This window comes from Delphinus delphis, chromosome 7, assembly GCF_949987515.2.
Source record: "Delphinus delphis chromosome 7, mDelDel1.2, whole genome shotgun sequence".
Lineage (NCBI taxonomy): Eukaryota > Metazoa > Chordata > Mammalia > Artiodactyla > Delphinidae > Delphinus > Delphinus delphis.
The window spans coordinates 2,216,668-2,235,225 of NC_082689.1; the positions used below are offsets into that span (position 1 = coordinate 2,216,668).

General features: G+C 56.5%; 1 protein-coding gene across 2 annotated transcripts in view; it reads left to right on the forward strand.

Moving 5' to 3' along the window:
* The window catches only part of HDAC4 (histone deacetylase 4), a 284,834-nt gene extending 267,246 nt beyond the window's left edge, over window positions 1–17,588 (forward strand). For both annotated transcript variants that reach the window (XM_060015821.1, XM_060015822.1), the window contains exons 24-27: window positions 862–995; window positions 11,110–11,194; window positions 12,162–12,303; window positions 12,912–17,588. In XM_060015821.1, coding sequence (XP_059871804.1) covers window positions 862–995; window positions 11,110–11,194; window positions 12,162–12,303; window positions 12,912–12,951 — 401 coding nt within the window. In that variant the 3' untranslated portion in view covers window positions 12,952–17,588. The remainder of the gene's footprint in view (window positions 1–861; window positions 996–11,109; window positions 11,195–12,161; window positions 12,304–12,911) is intronic.
* The last annotated feature ends 970 nt before the right edge of the window (window positions 17,589–18,558 follow it).

Genomic DNA, 18,558 nt, shown 5'->3' on the forward strand with positions numbered 1-18,558 from the left:
CGTCAGTGCAGATGGTGAAGGAGAGCCTGTCCCTCACCCAGCAAGGGGAGAGCGTGGGTCCGTGGAGGAGAACGACGGAAACAAAGGGCAGCCTCTCGGAGTCCACCGCCCGGGGGTGGGGGGGCGAGGGGCTGACGAGGTGACCGGGCCGAGGGCAGAAGTACCAGGGAGCAGAGCCCGACGTCGGGCCCGCTCTGCCGCCGGCCAGCCTGTGACGGGGCTAGTCCCGCAGCCTCGTTCTCCCTGGCTCCCTAGTAAACGTCAGACTGTTCTGGCCGAGGGTGGTAACATCGTTACCCATCGGGAGTTTTCTGCCGGGGGAGGATGACGTGGGTGCGGTGGAAGGACTGCGGCTATCGATGAAAGCCAGGTGTCCCAGACACGGATGTACGAGAGCCCTGGAGGGGCACACGTGGTGCTGATGTGAGAGCTGGTGCTCACTCACACGCATGTGCTGGCACGTCGGCTGCCCAGAAGCCCCCGGGCTCCGGGGTGGACGTGGCTGTGCCTAGCAGCTGCCTGCTCTGCTCTTGCCTCCTGGCCTCCGCGGTTCCAGCAGGAGAGAGAGGAGGGGCTCCCCCCGGGGTCCTCCCCGCCCCCAAACGGGATGGTTTGCGGCATCGTGAAATCAAAGCTCCGAAATCGTAATTCCTATTCCCAAGGAGATCAGAAAGAATCCCGAACCCAAATTCTTCAATGAATGGATTACAGTCCGGCCTGGCTTCTATCAGGTGTCTCCGTGTGCCAGCCCCTGGGTCTCTGCAGCGTGATGTGATGCACTCCTGGATGCTTTGATCCACTGCCAGGTGTCGGCGCCACGGCCCGGCCTTGCCCTCGACTTGGATCCCGTTTCCCTTGCAGGTTTCGGGTACCTGACGAAGCAGCTGATGGGCTTGGCTGGCGGCCGGATCGTTCTGGCGCTGGAGGGGGGCCACGACCTCACAGCCATTTGCGACGCCTCGGAAGCCTGCGTCTCTGCTTTGCTGGGAAACGAGGTAGGAGAACAGGAGACGGCGGCTCGGGGCCCACGCAGCTCAGGGCCGGGGCTGCTCTGCTCAGCTGTCCCCGCGGTGTTCGCGCTCTCTGCCGCCCACACCTAGGAGGACTGTCACACGCCTGACCAGGCCATCCAGTTGTGGCCGGAAGGAGGTGGGGAGAAAGACAGGACCCGTTTCAAAGGCAGAGCCCATTTCTCTTGGGAAGACGGTTCAGGATCTGCCTTTCAAAGGCACTCGGCTTCACGTGTGGGTTACGGGGAGAACGCCTTCACTGGTGTCCTGCTCGTGGACGGACGGGTCTCTGGGGCGTTCTAAGGCAAGTTCTGGGGGAGGAGTCACCACGCCATCTCGGGGGCCGGGGCCTGGGGCCCCGATTCACTGTGGCTCTCCTGCTGCTCTGACCCTCGGGAGACGCCCAGGGCTGGGCTCGGCACTGTGGCCTGACGGCCCGGGCTCAGGGGGTCGGGTCTGGACCAGGAGGGAGCACTTCTCAGGGTTCGAGGGGGGGCGGGCCACTGGGAGCATTCCAGCCCAGAGCGCCGTGCGGTCCAGCCGGGGCTTCTCACGCCCACCGGTACTCCTGGTGGAGGAAGCCTCCCAGCCGCGGGCAGACGGGACAGGGCGGGCGAGGTGCTGCCGGGGTTGCTGCTGGGAACCTGAAGTTCGTGACGGGCCTGATTTGTAGGTCCCACCTTGAATTTCAGAAATGTGCTCTTCCTGAAACTTTAAATCCATCCATGGCCTTTGGACGTGGGGTCATATACCAACCTCCTGACCCCATCAAAGGAGCCTGGGAGGTTCCCGCCCGCCCGCCCACGGCGTGGCTTTCTCTTGCTGCGTGCTGTGGTGTCACCATGAAGGTCCAAGGAGAGAGCCGCTGGTGTTTGGGCAGCGCGGGCCAAGTGCCCTGGGTCACCGGCCCAGCCTGCAGCAGGGAGGTGCCCGGGGCCCAAGCTCTCCAGACACAGAGGGCCTCGTGGGGGGCTCCGGGCCCACGCGGGGACACCCAGAGACAGCTGTGAGCCCTGCTCTCGTGCCACCCCTGGGACTCACCTCCCTCACCCCATCAGGCGAAGCGGGGCTTCTCCAGGTTTGCAAAGCGCAAGGACGCTCTCCCAGCAGGGTCAGGGTTACCTGGTGCCCAGTGGGGGTGGCCGAGTCCAGCCATAGGACGGGTGTGTGCTTTCTGGAACAGCACCGCCGATGGCCGAGCTCAGGGGCGGACGGGGAGGGCTGGACCCCCGGCACGGAGGCCGAGAGTAGGACCCGCGGCCAGAGTCGCAGGCCCGGCTCCCTGTGAGGCACTGCCTGTGCGGCCACCTGCCCGTGGCTGTCCACAGCCTGGGCTCATGATGAAAGAGGACAAGGCATTAAAACAACAAACAAACAAACAACCACAAGATCCAAGCACTGTGAACACAGGAGTTTCCTGATGCCCGAGCCCCATAGTGAGAGCCCGGCCATCAGCGCTGGACAAGTGGGGACACGGGCCGGAGCTCACGGGCTCCCTGGCCGTCCACTAGGACAGGCCACTGGCTGGCAACGGGGGTGTGGGCAGTGGGCTCCGGTGGGCGGGCACCCGGGATGGCTCCGTTTTCCCCTGACAGCCTTTGTGTGTCATGGATGGTGTTCATTTTAATCTAAGTCACAGGTCCTGGATCCAAGGTCCTGGTGGTATCTCTCCTTCCCGGTCGGCTGGTTAGCCACACGCGTGAATATTCCCCAGCAAATACCCGTTTGCTTCCCAAAGCGTCCACGGCTTTTCACCTTCCCTCTCGTCGTTTAAAGCAATCTCCCCCGTAAATTTTACCAGTAGAAGGCAGCTGGTTTATATATTCAAACCATCCTGAAGCCTTTTGATTTTTAGAGCCAGTTATTTTATAATAACAATAGAGAACCCGGCTTTCAACTAGGCCTGTTCCTGCACTTCTAGCAAGAAAATGTTCTTTTACTGAAACACATCAAAAAGCAGGACGCGCTAGTTTTATCAAGGTCTCTTAAAAATCTTTTTAATGCCGGGAAGTTGGACGGCCCTTCACCCCTCTGCCCCGCGGCCTTTGATGATGCTGATAACAGGGCAGCCAGCTGCGGACGGCGGCCTGTGCTGGGTGCGCCGGCCCCCGGAGCCGACTGCCCGCGGGGGGACAGCAGAGGGGCCCCTGCGGGGCTGGGGCTGAAGGTCGGCCTTGCTCCCAGAGTCACTGTGTTGGATAGTTTGAGCTTCAAGCCATTTGCAACCCTCGGTGACAGTGACAGTGAAATGTCACTTACTCAAAGTGCGTGGTGCGTGCAGACCTGCGGGGAGCCCGCTGGGCAGAGCCCAGGGAGGGGCCCTGGGCAGGTGGGTAGTCACTTCTGCCGTTACATGTCACCCCCAAGGGAAGGTTTCTTTGGGGCCAGTTCTCTGTTTAATCGTGTGGCTTTTCAGGGATAAACGCCACCCTTTCATTCAGCCCAAGTTCATGATCAGTGGAGAAGGTCACGGGGGGCCAGGTGACCCGCAGCCTTGGGGAAGAGGCTTTCACGCAGGAATGTCTCTCCTTTGTCACGTCGTCATGCTCTGTGAGGGTGCGGAGGGCGACAGCAGTAGCTGCGTATGTGAGACGGGGGCCGCGGAGCCCATGGTCCGCCTCCAGCCCGCCAGGCTTCTCCTCCCTCATTCGCTCCAGCTCACTGGCGCACACCTCACCCAGTGGCCGCCTGCGGGGTGCATGGGCCCAGGTGCATGGCCCAGGTGCGTGGCCCAGGTGAGGGCAGTGAGCCGCCTCCCCTCTCCACCTAGTCTCCCAGACCCGAGCTCACCAATGTTCAGAAGCTGGGCCCGAGCCCCTGTCCTTAAAAGTCGAGGGAGCCGTGCCCACAGGGGGCTGGCCATCACGGTCACGGGGAGTAGGGATGAGGCGCTGACTGCCCGACCCAGCAGCAGGGCAACTCCCAGGGCCGCTGAGCTCCGGCCCGTGTCCCCACTTGTCCAGCGCTGACGGCCGGGCTCTCACTATGGGGCTCGGGCATCAGGAAACTCCTGTGTTCACAGTGCTTGGCCCTTGTGGTTGTTTTGGGTTTTTTTTAATGCCTTGTCCTCTTTCAGGAGGATTTCAGCAGTGACAAAAATAGCAGTGAGACAGACCTCGGGCCAGCAGTGGGCTGGCCGGAGGTCAGTGCAAGGACACAGAGGATGTTCTCTGCAGTGGGGGAGGGAACCCGGGCCTGTGACCCCCTCAGCTATGGGGGCAGGGCTGACACATCTCGGAAAGTGTCGTGAACATTTGGTCACTAGACTAAGTCGGCCGTGGCACCCGGCGGCTTCCCCGGAGCGTGACGGCGGAGCAGGCCACCCACCACGCCAGTCGAGTTTCCCGGCCAGAGCCTGCGCTGCATCGGGGGTGTGGGCCGCCTGTCCCCTGGTTGGCTCCCCCGCCTCTCCCACAGGACGGGCGCTCGCCCCTTGAGAAGCTGCCCTGCGCCCTCTGCAGGCGAGGGCCCCCCCCACCGGGAGGGGTGCCTGCCTCACCGCAGCCCCCCTGCAGGGACAGAGGAGCTGGGGGGAGGGGCCTGAACCTGCCTCCTGAGCCCTGGGGATGTCGTCCTGGGCGCACGCCCTCCACTGTCCGCTGAGTCTCAGTCCTTTCACCCCTTATTGAAAGGAGTCACGACCTTTAGCCCCTTATGGTTTATTTTTGCTGTTTAAACACTGTGTTGAGAACCAACCTGACCAGGTCCATAAGCCTTTGCGTTTTCACTAGAAGGGCTGTGAGAACATGATGCCGACTGGTCCCAGATAATTGCCGAGTCTGGCAGTGTCACCAGATGCAGTTAAAAGTGCCGAGGCCGTGGAGCCTGAACCGGCAGACGGGCACCGCACCCACCTCCCAGCCCTGCGGGAACCCCAAGGCGGGCGCCTCTAGGGGGAGGCTGTCACCGCTGGGCCCCGGCTGGCGCTGTGCTTCCTGAGTGCCCACGGGCTGGTGGGCAGCTGGCGGTCACTGAAGCCACAGGGAGTGAGCAGGCGGGGCCCCCGGCCGCTCCCGAGGGGAGCCAGCAGGAAGGCTGGGACTGAGGCTGAGGGCAGAGGACTGGGGCGGAAGAGGAGGACCGGAAACGGACCTTGGGCAACAGCCCTGGTGAGACCGCGGAAACGGCCACAGAGAAGAGGGGAGATGCGGGCGCGCAGGTAGGGACGGCCCACGGGTCCCGTCTGCTCTGACTCTCACGTGGGAGAGAGTTTGCAGGTGCGTCTGTCCGGAGGGTCCGCGGACACAGAGGAGAGCAGGTCAGCAGAGCCAGCCTGCGGGCAGTGGGTGTGGGTCAGCTGGAGAGCTACAGGGGGCCCTGCTAGACATCTTCTGTCTCCTTAAGAAGAAAGGAGGGCAGGGGCACCTGCTGGAGTGGCCGGGGGCCTGAACCTGGAGCGGGGCTGTGAGATGCGGGAAGGTTACTGCTGGGCTGGGACGGCGGCTGTGTGGCTGCCCCAAGGGGCTCTGAGGGGGCGATGGGGCGTGTGCACCTGAGGACAGGGGCCTGGGCCTACATCATCTCACAGTTTCCTGGCCGGCCCAGATACTCCCAGCAAAGTGGAGTTCTGTGTATTCTGAAAAACACAAACTCTGGCCTAGCTTCCTCCAGGATATCCTAAGGACTGTTTTCTTTGGTGCTGTAACCTCGTGACTCTTCCCACTTGCGGCGTGGGCCCTTGTAGACTACAGAGCAGGAAGCCACCTCCACACCTGCTACGACCAGCGCAGCCCCAGGCTGTGTCCGATCCAAGGGTGCAGGGCTTTCTCGCCCTGGAGCTCGGACCGGGAGGGGTGCCACCTTTAAGGCCGGCTTCTTAAAGGTTGAGCTTAGGATACACCTCCTTTCCAGTTTGGTTCTGACGTCCAGCACACGAGGTACACGTGCCACAGGGCGGCTGAGGGCTCCCTGTCTGTCGCTCGGGACACGACGTTGTCCACAGCCGGCCCCCTCTTCTCTCCCAGGGGAGGCCCGTGAAGGTTCCCCAGCTTGGCGCCTTCCAGACAGAGGCGGGCGTGCGAGGGCACACGGCCGGCTCTCTGAGCTCACGCGGCCTGGACCAGACTTCCCACCAGCTCCTTCTGGCCGAGCAGGGCTGCGGCCACCTGTTTGCTCTCCATCTGGGGCTGCTGGACGCCTCTCTGTCCTTCAGAGCTTCCCGCAAGCTGCCCGCCTCTCTGCTCCGCGTCACTCTGCGGCCCCCACCCCGCTCAGCGCGCCTGACCTCCTCTCCCCACCCCTTCCCTGCCGTCTCCACTCGGGCCCCTGCATGAGCATCGCCACCCACCCCCGCCCGCCCCGCAGACCCGGGACCCTGCTCTGTGTTTCCCACTAGAAAGACGCTCTGTGAGGCTGGGGGGAGGTTTGTCTGTTTTGTTCCCTGTTGGTTCTTACCGGGCTGCTCAGTAATATCTATTAAATGAAAGAATAAAATCCCAGGCAGTAGGGGATTTTGATATTTTGAGATGTGAATTCTCCCCGCTTCCCGGACGTTTTGTTGTAAGTCAAGGCTGGGAGCGTGCGAAGCCCCGGGGCCGGCTGGAGACAAGGGGCCGCCGTGGAAACGCGAGGGGGCAGACGTGGGCTCGAGGTGCTCGCTGGACGTGACCGTGGCAGAGGGTGCTGGGAGGAGGGCCAGCCGCCAGCCGCGTGTGGGTTCTGCTGGGGACATGAGCCGTGGGGATCCCCCCCGCCCGGGACGGGGAACAGCAGGACCTGGGTTTAAATGTGAGAAAATTCCTGGTGCCACTCTCTGACACACCCCTCTGCCTCGAAGTGATAGGTGATTTTTGGAATGAGTTACTTTTTAAAGAATTGTTTTTTCTTAAAAGTGATAAAACTAAAATTCTAGCAGACTCTTAGAGTTGGGCCATAACAGTCAGGACACAGCAAGTCATGCTGCAGTGAGGACCCCAAACCTAAAAGGCGTGTTTTCTGCTCCAGCTCCGTGCCCGTGAGGGGCCTGGGCTCTGCCCCTCATCACCCTCAGCCTCGGGTGGCCAGGGCACTCGGGGACACTCCCGTCGTCACGGGGCTGCCCGGCAGTGGGCACAGCAGGAGGCTCCATTGCTGAATCTCTGGCCCCGGACTCACCGGGTTGTCTGAGAGTCACGCCCGTGCAGTCTCCTGGGACAGGAGGGCAGCTGCTTCTCTGAGGCAGATCCTGGTGGAGGGAGGGGTGGGTCCCACGTTTACGAGGTGGCATCAGGGTCTTTGTCCTGCGGGCCCTCAGCAGTGGGGGACGACCCTCAGCGACACGGTGTCTCACGTTTGATCCCTGCCAGTCTGCAGGGTGGCACGGCACCAGATGTTGTAGAGGATCGCGTCCTCATGCCCTGGAGGCCAAGCACCTTTTCACGTGTCTCTTGACCACCCAGCCTTTCTCTTTGTGTCTTTTGCCCATTTTTCTATTAGACCATCTTTTTCCAATTTATTCTTGGGGGAAGGAATTGGATGGAGGGATGGATGGATGGGTGGATGGATGGGCAGGTGGACCCGTGGAGGTTGGGAGTCCCCTCTTTTTCTCTTCTCTGGAAGAGTGAGTGTAGGATCAGAATAATCTGTCCCTTGACTGGGAGGGCTCTCCTGGGCTACGGGTCTCCTGTGGATGAAAATTTTAAGTGGCTGATTTCGTCATTTTTGATCCCTTCTTGAATTAATTTTGGAAAGTTACACTTTACCGGGAATTTTTTCCACATCAGCCACGTTTTCAGAATCATTGGCAGAATTAATATCGTTCTCTCACTGTCTTTCATTTCTGCTATTCCTGTAGTCGTGGTGCTTCTTATCCTAGTGTGTTATTTGTGCCCCTCTTTAGTATTCTTGATCCGCCCTGCCAGAGCTTGTCGATTTAATTAGTCATTTCAAAGAATCAACTTTCAGCTACAGTATGTTTTTTTCTTTCAAAATGTCTTTCTGCCCCTTTCTGTGTATTTTATTATCTTCTTTCTCTGGGGCTGTTCTGTTCTTGTGCTCATTTCTTAAATTCAGTTCTTAGTTCTCAGTCTTGTTTTCCAATATGTACCTTGAAGGTTATAAATGTCCCCCAGCACCGTGTTTAGCTGCGTCTCACACACTGTGATGTGTGGCATTTTCATTATTTTTTATTTCTATGCATTTCATAATTTCTGTTACGATTTCTTCTTTGACCCACGATGGGTGTGTTTACAATGTCCAGCCATAGGGCTCGTGACTCTCTTTCTGTTTTCAGTATCTAACAGATGGCACTGTACTAAGAAAAGGTGGTCTGGGTGGCAGGTATCCTTTGTGGAGACTTGCTTCATGGGCTAGTACGTGTCAGTCTGTGTAGACGCTTCCACATCCGTTTGAAGTGACGTGTCCCTCGTCTGTTTTACAGGGTGTTCCATTTATTCCCACGAAACCACCCTTGCTAACTGTGCTGTTCATGTTCTGGTTTCCCCTATTGATTTTTGTCCGCTTGTCTGCGTGATCTAAGAAAGACGTGTCAAAATCTCCTACTAGGATGGTACGTCTATCCGTCTCTCCTTTTAGTTCTGTCCATTTTCACTTCATACACTTGAAAGCAGTTTTACTAAATATATACAAATTTTAAATCATTGTATCCTTTGGATGAGTTGACATTTTTATCATCGTGTAGTGACCTTCTTTATGTCCGGTTGTGGGTTTTTTCCTTAAGTGTGTTGTACCAAACACGCAAGGTGCTGCACCGGCCCCTCTTTATCGGGTGTGCCTGATGTGTGGTTTTTAGCCTTCTTCCAATGTCCCAGGTATGTCCTTTGGCAAATAGCGTAAGGCTGGATTCCATTGTCATGTGTCACGTCCTGTCCAACCGTCTGTGTTTTACATGCAACTGAGGATGATGCCTCTATTAGTCACGGAAAATCCTCGGCCGTCGGCACCGTCCGTTACCCACCCCCCAGTCTCGTGGGGACGTTGACCTCCTCTGTCCCTTGTCTCTGGGCCCCGTTCAGGCTCATTTCTTCAGTTGTTGCTTCCAGGTTACCAGTTTTCTCTCCAGCTCGTCTCACTGTGTTCCTAATTTCTAGGAAATTATGTTTTCATTTCTAGAAGTTCCATTTGGCTTTCTCTCAAATATTCCGTTTCAGTTTCAGTGATCTCTGGTCCTTTCACCATTCAGTAGTATCTTATTTTTATTTTTAATATATTAAACATGCTTACTTTATAGTTTAAAGCTGATCATTTCAATAATTAAAGTCTTGGAGGATCTAAATCTTCATTTTTTAAAAACAATTTCCACTTGGGGATACTTTCAGATTTACAGGAAAGTTGCAGAGCTGCACACGTGTCCCTGCAGACCCTCAAATAATTCCCTCTGTTATTGCGGTCTTACTCAGCATGGGGCGTTTCTCACAGCTGAGAAACCAACCCTGGCACATTGCCGTTGAGTGAGCTCCAGGACGGAGGAAGCTTTCACTCATTTTCCCCTTTTTCTGTTTCAGGGTCCTTCTCCTTAGTCCCCTCTGGGCCATGACACTTTCTCAATCTTCTGTTATTCTTGGAGGCAGGCTGGCCTCTGTTTGGAGGCAGCCTGGCCAGGTGTTTTGTAGAATGTCTGATTCTCTCCCTCGTGACTGGACTGGAACAAGGGGCTGGAGGAGGAAGACCCCGTGGTCGGGCGCCCTTCCCATCCACGTGGTGCCGTCCATGTGGTTCACCTCCGCTGGAGCTGACATGGGCGCTGAGTTAGAGTGTGCTGGTCAGGCGTCTGCAGCGAGCTTCCGTGTTTCCTCTTCCCACGTGGACTCTTCGATGGACATCACACAGCTCAGCTAGGACGGGGGGGCAGGGTGGCAGGTGGCAGGCTCCACCTCGCAGAGACAGGGTGTGCACATAAGTTATTTGGAATCCCTCTTAAGGAAGATGCATCTCTTCTCACTGTTTATTTGTTTACTCAGTCACTTATCACGCCAGTATGGACTAGTGGATATTAATTTTACATTCTGAGATATAATTCAATACCTGTACGTACTTCATTTCCCCTTGGCCCCGCGTGTGTCCCTTTGACACGCCCGCTGTTTTGTCTTTGAGCGCGTCCTTCCCTACCCTCTGCATTCAGGGTGCTCCAGGCTCATCCTGCATCTTCCCCGCCCCAGCCCTGGAGCAAGCCATTTCTCCAAGGAGCCTGGTTCCTTTTATTGGAGAGAGGTATTAGAGACCTTGTCTGTTCTTCCTGACCCAAGTTCATGCTCACTTACTTGTGTGTCTTGTGATTTTTGTGATTGGGAATCCATGCTTCCTAGAAGTGAACTGGCAGTGCTAACTGGCGGCCTGGCTTGGGGATACACGTGTCCCTCGAGCACTGGTGGGACCTGTGGTCCGTGCGCGCCCGCTCTGTCCACTCATCCTTGGCGGGGCGGTGGTCATCACGGCCAGGCGTGCACAACCCAGGACCTGTCCCCCGTTATCTGACCTCCCCGGGCTTTCCCAGCTTTGTGCCAGAACCCAGCAGGTCTCCCCCAGTTCTGTAGGCTTGTCTGGTTGTTTACACTGTTCCCGTATTTGTGAGCTATTTCATCCCACGTTTTGGGCGGTTCTGTGGCTGCTGACGGGCGGGCGCGTGCGTGCCTTCTGACAACATCTGCTGCGGGACTTGCGGAGGAACGCAGAGCACAGGTTCCCTCGCTGAGGTGCTGCGCGCTCCCTTCCGCTTACCTTTTTCCCCATTACTGGAAGGAAACCCTGAATGGGGGATATTCAAGCACTATTAGTAAAACCCTTATTTATAGGGGATTTGAAACTGATATTTCCAAAAAGTAATGATGCCTCCCCTGATGTTATGCTGTGGTATCAACAGTGGAGGCCAAGTTGCTGCCTTTCTGTACCAGGCACTTGTGGACACCATCCGTCGTTCTGCTCACAGAGGAACCCACAAATATACCTGATAGCCTCCTAAGAAAAATACCTTAAGGAAAATAAATCTATTCTTGTAAAAAATTTCCGTAATAAATGCCAAAACCACATTTGGCTTCTTAAAGCTGTTTTGTTTGCTCAGTAGCAAGTACACTTCAGAAAGACGCTGACTCTGGACATCCCATCTTAACACACACGGGGATTATACTGATATTAATTCAGTATGTATTCTTCTTTTTTTCCCCAGCTTGATCCTCTCCCAGAAAAGGTTTTACAGCAGAGACCCAATGCGAACGCTGTCCGGTCGATGGAGAAGGTCATTGAAATCCACAGTAAGTGGCCTGGTCCGGTGCTCAGCTGGGAGACCCTCCTGGGGGAGAGACCCAAGGGAGGAGGGAGGACTCCGTGGCCCCATCTCCCACCCGTGGCCTTCTGTCTGTCTCACTGCCAGCTGCTTCCCCAGGCCGACATGACAGGGACTTGCGTTCAGCTAGAAGGCAACGAGCTGGCAGAGACTCTTCGTTTTACCCCCATTCATTTCCCCACAACCTGCTACAGTCACGTCATCGGCTCTGCTTTAGGGGGTGAAAGAACTGAGGCTCAAGGAGTCTGTGGGGTCACTTGCTCTGGGTCCCCAGCTGGCAGGGCTGGGCCTTGCGTGTGAGCCTGTGTCCTCGGGTCTGGCCCCTACCCCTGGACCAGAGGATCCCACCCCATAGCTCAGAGACGCTCAGCCTGCAGAGACCCAGCCCCGGGTGCAGCCCCCTTCCCAGCCGGCCTGGGGGCCCAGGAGGCTGGCGCACAGCAGGGACTCCTGCCCTGCCCGCATCGCACAGCTGCTTGTCCTGGGTCTTCGGGGTGACCCAGTCATCAGACTGTCCGTGTGGGTGGGTGGAAGCCAGGGTTTCCCTGCTGCGGCCTCAAGCTCCGGGCCTCGGGGTCATTCCCCCCCAGCCTCCCCGATGGGGGGAGAGGCTGCCTGGACCCCCCGGCCCTCCCAGCACTGCGCCCCCGCCCCCGTCATCTCGGTGGCTCCAGGTGGGAGTTGGGAAGTGCCCCACGGCACCCCGAGGGAGGGGCCCTCCTGGGAGGCCGCCCCCATCCCAGACGTGCTGCCTCTGGAGGGCTTGGGTCTGCGGGCCACGCAGAAGCTTTTCCGAAGAGCCCCAGCCTCTGTGGGTTTGTAACCAGGTGATTCCCTGGCTTCCGTCTCTGGAGAGAGTGACGGGTTCTGCTTGAGCCCCTCGGCGCGGAGGCTGCTGGCCGGCCCCGTAAGCGAGTAACCGTGCCCTCCCGCAGGCCAGTACTGGCGCTCCCTGCAGAGGCTCGCCTCCACCGCCGGCTACTCTCTGGTTGAGGCCCAGAAGTGCGAGAACGAAGAGGCCGAGACTGTCACTGCCATGGCCTCGCTGTCTGTGGGCGTGAAGGCCCCCGAGAAGAGGTGAGCGTGGGCACCGCCCTGTCGTGAGCGCTGACGTGGTCTGCGGACCCCCCAGGTCTTTGCTCCTGGGCGCCATCAGATGCACGTGGTTTCTCCCCGTAGGCCCTGCCAAGCTCAGCAGGGCCGGGAGGGAAGGAGGGAGGGCGGGCAGGTGTCCCCACCCTAGTCCAGGACCGGACGGCATGGCCACCTCTCTCCAGAGCGCAAGACCCTCAGAAACACTCGAAGGGCATCTGGACCCAGAACACTTACCGTGGCAGGGGTAGCTAGGAGTCGAGGGCGGGGCAGCCGGGTGGCAGCAGCCCTCATGGGTGGGGATCTCCGCCCACGCACGGTCTGCTCTTCTCTCCTCCGCTGCCATGCACCTGCACCCCTCCCCCTCCCCCTCCCCTCCCTTCCCCCTCCCCCTCCCCTCCCCCTCCCTTCCCCTTCCCCTCCCCTCCCCCTCCCTTCCCCTTCCCCTCCCCTCCCCTCCCCCTCCCCTCCCCCTCCCCCTCCCCCTCCCCTCCCCCTCCCCCTCCCCCTCCCCCCTCCCCCTCCCCCTCCCTTCCCCCTCCCTTCCCCCTCCCCCTCCCTTCCCCCTCCCCCTCCCCGGGGCTGCCCCACAGGCCCGACGAGGAGCCCATGGAAGAGGAGCCCCCCCTGTAGGTGCGCCCGAGGCTGCGGTTCTCTTGTTCGTTTGTCTCCGTCTTGAAGCTCCGCCGAGAAAAGTTGCTGTCGCCCTGCGTCCTGCCACGGCTTCTCCGAGCCCGCAGGTGCGGCGGGGCCGGCGGCAGCGGGCGGCCCTCTGCCTGCCAGGACCCGGACAGACGCCGGGACGCGCGGACACAGGGACACGCGGAAACAGGCGCTCTGGGCTCCCCAGGGAAGCCGCAGAGGAAGGAAGCCTGTGGTGGCTCGGGGCAGAGCTGCTGATCTAGCCGACACGAGAAAAAGAAAATGGAAATCAAAGCTCTCACGACACAAAGCAAACTCGATTAAAACTGGTGCTTACGGTTTGGTGATTCCCCACAATTCCACAGTCTCCGTGTAAACCACTCAACTCATCCTGTAGCTTATTTCTTTTGAAGAGAAAGTCGCCATGGCCCTGGCCGGCCTCCGAACACCGCGGTGCACAGTGGGGTGGGGCACAGAGTGGGCGAGCGTTTAAGGAGAGAAACTGGACGAGACAGAAACGTGAGCCCGCGGGAGCTGGCTTCGGTTTCTCAAAGCCGGTGGAAGACGCGCGTTTGTGCCTTTCTTTTTATTGCTCTGATGGATTTTTGTGGCTGGGTTTTCTGAAGTCTGAGGAACAATGCCTTAAGAAAAAATAAACAGCAGGAGTCGGTGGGACAGTTCCCTGTGGCCGGTGGGACCAGAGGCCGGTGCGTGCTGGCCGGGCCCTCCGCGAGCAGCCCGGCCGTGGCCAGCAGCTCCGGAGGGCTGAGGTCCTGCCACCCTGTTTCACTTTATTGCTGTTGAAAAATGGAGGTAGTTCCAAAAAAGTGGCAAATACTGTTGGGGGTTTTGAAGTCCAACAAATTTTAAATGAATCCAAAGTGTTCTTTTCTCGTACATCATATAACAATTGAGCATCTCCATTTGGTTGTGAAGCATGTCCTAGGCACACTTTCAGTGTTACGATCGGAATGCTTTTTATTAAAAGCAAGTAGCATGAAGTATTGCTTAAATTTTAGGTATAAATAAATATATATATGTATAATATATATTCCAATGTATTCCAAGCTAAGAAACTTGATTCTTATGAAATCTTGATAAAATATTTATAATGCATTTATAGAAAAAGTATATATATATAATAAATGCAAATTGTAAAGGTCCCTGGCGAATGAACGACTTGTGAATTAGCTATCAAGGTGCTTATGGAAAGGGATCTAGTTTGAAGCTCATGTATTTCTGAACTCCAGATTGGAGAGCTTTCAATCACACATTCGCCACGGGGCAACTACCCTGCAAGATTGTACTTTCATTTTAATTATTTTCTGACCCAGCCCCTTCCCACTCCAAGCCTCCATGCACATGTGTACTTAATGAGTTTTTATAGCAAAGAATATAAATTTGCTGTTGATTTTGTATGAATTTTTCACAAAAAGATCCTGAATAAGCATTGTTTTGTGGATTTTACATTTTTTCTCACCATTTAGCGGTTTTCTGAATCGTAATAACATCTGAACTTCTTCCTTTCTGAATTTTTGCTTGTACATTTTTTTTAACTTTGGAAGGTGTTTTCTTTCTTTCTTATTTTCATTCTGTTTATTTTTGTACAGTGAGCAGCAAATGTGCAACAGGGTCTGAGGTCTGCCCCCCTGGCCCCGCCCCTCGGCTGGACGTAGAGTGCAGGGCCCTTCTTGCCGTCTGCGCGTTGTGGGCCCGGGAGGGGGCGGGAGTCATCGCAGCGCTGACTTGGGGGGGCTTGCCAGACACCATGGGCCGTCAGCATTCTCAAAGCTTTTGTTTAAACTTCTCTGACCACATGGTCAGGATAGAATTTTCATTTCACTTTTCCAAAGACCTTGTAAGCATGTCCGCAACGTGTGGGGCTGGGGGGCCCCGGCACCCTCTCTGGGTTCTTCTGCTGCAGCCGCATGGTAGGGCCCCGGCCGGGAGGCCTGGAGCTCGGAGCCCGTGGCTGCAGGGAGCCTGGGCCCGCAGGGACGGCAGACTCCTGACCGGGACGGCCAGCCTTTGCTCTTTTTCTCTTTGACAGTAACTGAAAGTCACTTTTTACTGTTAACTTATTTTCCAGCACCTGAAGCCACCAAGTGTCATTCCAAAGTGTACGTCAGGTTCTGAGTCGAGGGAGTGCAGAACAGCTTGCCCGCAACCGGGGGCCCCCAGCCAAGTCTCAAGTTTGGCAACGTTTACAGGGTAGCTTCTGAAAGAGACTCTGACGCAGCCGGACTTGGACCAAGAGAATCCAGCTCCTTGGACTGGCTTGGTCACCACCGGCTGCTGTTGGTCAGACTTGGGATGGTGGTGGAGAGCGGGACAGGAAGGCCTTGGGACACATCTGACGTTCTCTCCCCTCCTGGCCTTTTGCCCTGAGGCCCAAGCTGGCAGGGGGTGCTGGAGTGTGCGGGCAGCTGGATCCACCCAGCGGCCACAGCGGTGGCAGGGCCCAGCCGGCCGGCTTTTCTGGCCTTCTCGGCCCCCTTTTACTGTGGGGACCCCCCCCCCCCGCCCCGCTGCCTGCCCACTTCCCGCCAGCCGTGGCTCCTGGGGAGGAACACCTCATCTGGCATTCTTTACAGGTGGTGGGTAACACGGACCCTGGTGGCCAAGTTATCTTTGGGGGGATTTACTTCTAATCTCATTCAACAGGGACCTCCTCTGCGGAAGGCCCGGTAGGGGGCACGTTGTCATTTGTCAGCTCACTCCAGCTTCACAGGCGTGCTTAAAGCAGTACCGTGTAGCCTTTTCTTTTCTTTAAAGACACAGCCCTTCTCGACGGCCAGCCGTCCAGGGCAGATGGCGGAGGGCCCACCTGGGGTGCCCGCAGGCCCACCGCCTCAGGGAGGGCCCCTCACACCTTCCCTCTGTGGTCCCTGGACCTCTGGCCTTTTTGTTCCTTTGCAGAGGCCTTGGGGGCACTGGCCGGGGGTCAGCAAGTGAGCACTTTATATCCCTTTGCGGGAAACCCCGTGATGCCCCGGGACTCGTGGTGTCACCCTGCCTTTGGGCCTTCCAGCTGCGCCACGCGGCGCCCAAGCCCCACCAGCAGGCGGCCGTCCCTGGGCTGCGCCCGAGCCCCTGGGACTGGCCACCCCTCCGGTTCTGAAGGGCCACTTTGTCAAAGTGTTTGGGTTTTTCTTTACTTCTTTTCAAAGTTTGTTTCCAGAGGAAGGACCGTTTTGTACTGGTCTGATTTTTGCAGCATTGCAATGGAATTCCTTGTTTTTAATTTTCGATCAGAACATTCCTTCTCTCCTGGTCACAGCCATGCGTTCATTCCATTCTTCTTTTTGTAGACTTTTGGCCCACGTGTTTTATGGGTATTGATACATATATAAATATATATATAAATACATATGAATATATTTTTCTAAGTTTCCTACACCGAGGTTGCATGGGCTGTTACGAGCGGCATGTCTTCATATCGTATACGGATTTTGCACGCCAAACGCGGCAGCTTGGGGAAGAAGAGAAATGCCTTTTTGTTCCCCTCCCATGACATTTGCAGACACAAAAGATGGGAATTTTTCTGTAAAACGAAACAAAACCTTGAAGGAGAGTGAGGGAGGGGGGAACGTTTGCATCTTATTGAACTTATTCTTAAGAAATTGTACTTTTTAATGTAAGAAAAATAAAAAGGACTACTTAAACATTTGTCATATTAAGAAAAAAGTTTATCTAGCACTTGTGACATACCAATAATAGAGTTTATTGTATTTATGTGGAAACAGTGTTTTGGGGAAACTACGCAGAATTCAAAGTGAACTGCCTGTCTCCCTCGGGTTGATTTAGAGGGATTTGTTCTGTTTGGTTTCTTCCCTTCTCTCCTTGCTCAGGGCAAGGCGAGCGCCGCCCCCCGACCCCCAGCCCTGGTGGCCGTCGGTTCTGCTGGGGAACCCGAGGCCCCAGCGGCCGTTTCCGCACAGCTGTGCCGACTTTTCCTGACTTTTAGATCACGTATGGCTAAGATTTCACTTTAAACTCAGCAGTCGCGAACTGTGCTGCACTGTGGTTTCAAATCGTACTTTGCATCGAGAGGAAACCATTTCTTCCTTGTAACGAAGCAGAGCTTTCCCAGCTCAGCTCACTCTGTCTTTGACATGATTAAAAGCCTCCTGTTGAAGGAAAAAGAAAGCAGACAGTTTCTGTTTGTTTTTGTTGTTGTTTTGGTGTGTGTGCTCCACAGTGGAGGCGCTATTTTCCAATTTACGAGAGTGACAAGCATGTCACCCTATGTCTACAGGAGGGGGTTGGCCCTATTCACCCAAGAGCTCCTCACGGTGTCGTGGAAAACGCAGTGGTGACGACTTCCTGTCCCACCCGACGCCTGTTCGCGCTAATGCAGGCGCCGCGCTGGTAGCAGAGACCCGTCTCATCTGTAACTTAATCAGTTCTCTGATCGTCTGGACCTCCCAGTGGTTCTTTCCTTTGCTCAGTGGAGTTGGAGGTTTTGTTCTTGGTTTTCTCATCCTTGTTTCCTTCTCTCTGGGTGGATTTTCACCGACTGAGGTGTCCTCCCCTGACGGCCGACTCCACTTCACCCGGAGTCCAGTGTTTGTACCTCATCATACGACTTGTCACTCTTGTGGTGTAAATAAAAAGCATTACTTTCCCTCCCACCTGTGGTTTCTGCCGTGTGCTCTCATCCTCGCTGGCTCTGTGCCGGGGACCCCGGGGGGGTGGCTCCTAGGACCCAGCCCATCTGCAGCCCTGTCACCCTCCACCCGTACAGATGGCCTACAGGAGTGTCTTCACTTAAATGTCCAATAATTCAAGTCCTTGCACTATTTTCTCCCCAAAATCCTGGTCTGGAAATGACCGCGTAGGTGAACGAGGCCGAAGGGAAGGGACCAGAGGCCCGGCCTCCCCACAGCCGGGCACTCTCTCCCTGAGGCCGTGAGTCAGCAAACACGGCCCCCAGCAACACTGCCACCCCCAGGTGACCACCATACTTCCCCAATGGTCACACCCCTTCCCAGGCCCCCACGTCCAGTGACTAATAATGGGGGTGGGGGGGTTAAGGGTCCAGCCCCCTTGGCCCAACTCAGGGGCCCCTCTAGCTACTCCTGGTGGGGTCGGCCTGCCCCCTAGCTGGACTCTCCCTCTGTCAAGTCCTGTTCCCTTCCTCTCCTTTCTCAGCTGTTTACCCCAAGGACACGATTTGAAAAGCACAGTGCTCACCAGACTCCACCCAGGGTCTGCTTTCTGGGAACAGCCTGCAATACCCAGGGGCCTCTGACCCCCTTGCCTGAGCCCCAGGGTGAGGCCTGTGGAGCACAGCCACCTCCAGACACAAGCAGAGCTGCCCCAGGCAAGAAACTAGGAGTTGGAGTCAATGAGTTGGGGGTATTTGTTATGCAGTATCATTGCCGCAATAGCTGACTGATGCAGGCAATGTGAAGAGACAGGAAGCTCCAATGTAACTTGAGCCTTTTCATGCTTAAGTTGATTTTTATGAGGATGTATTTATTAATTTACCCCAAATGAGAGGATCTTATTCTAACAGGAATTCTCTTTTTTAAAACGGACGCAAATGAAAAGAAACCTTGAGAAAGTGTTTCCAGCTCTAGGGCAAGGAGATTC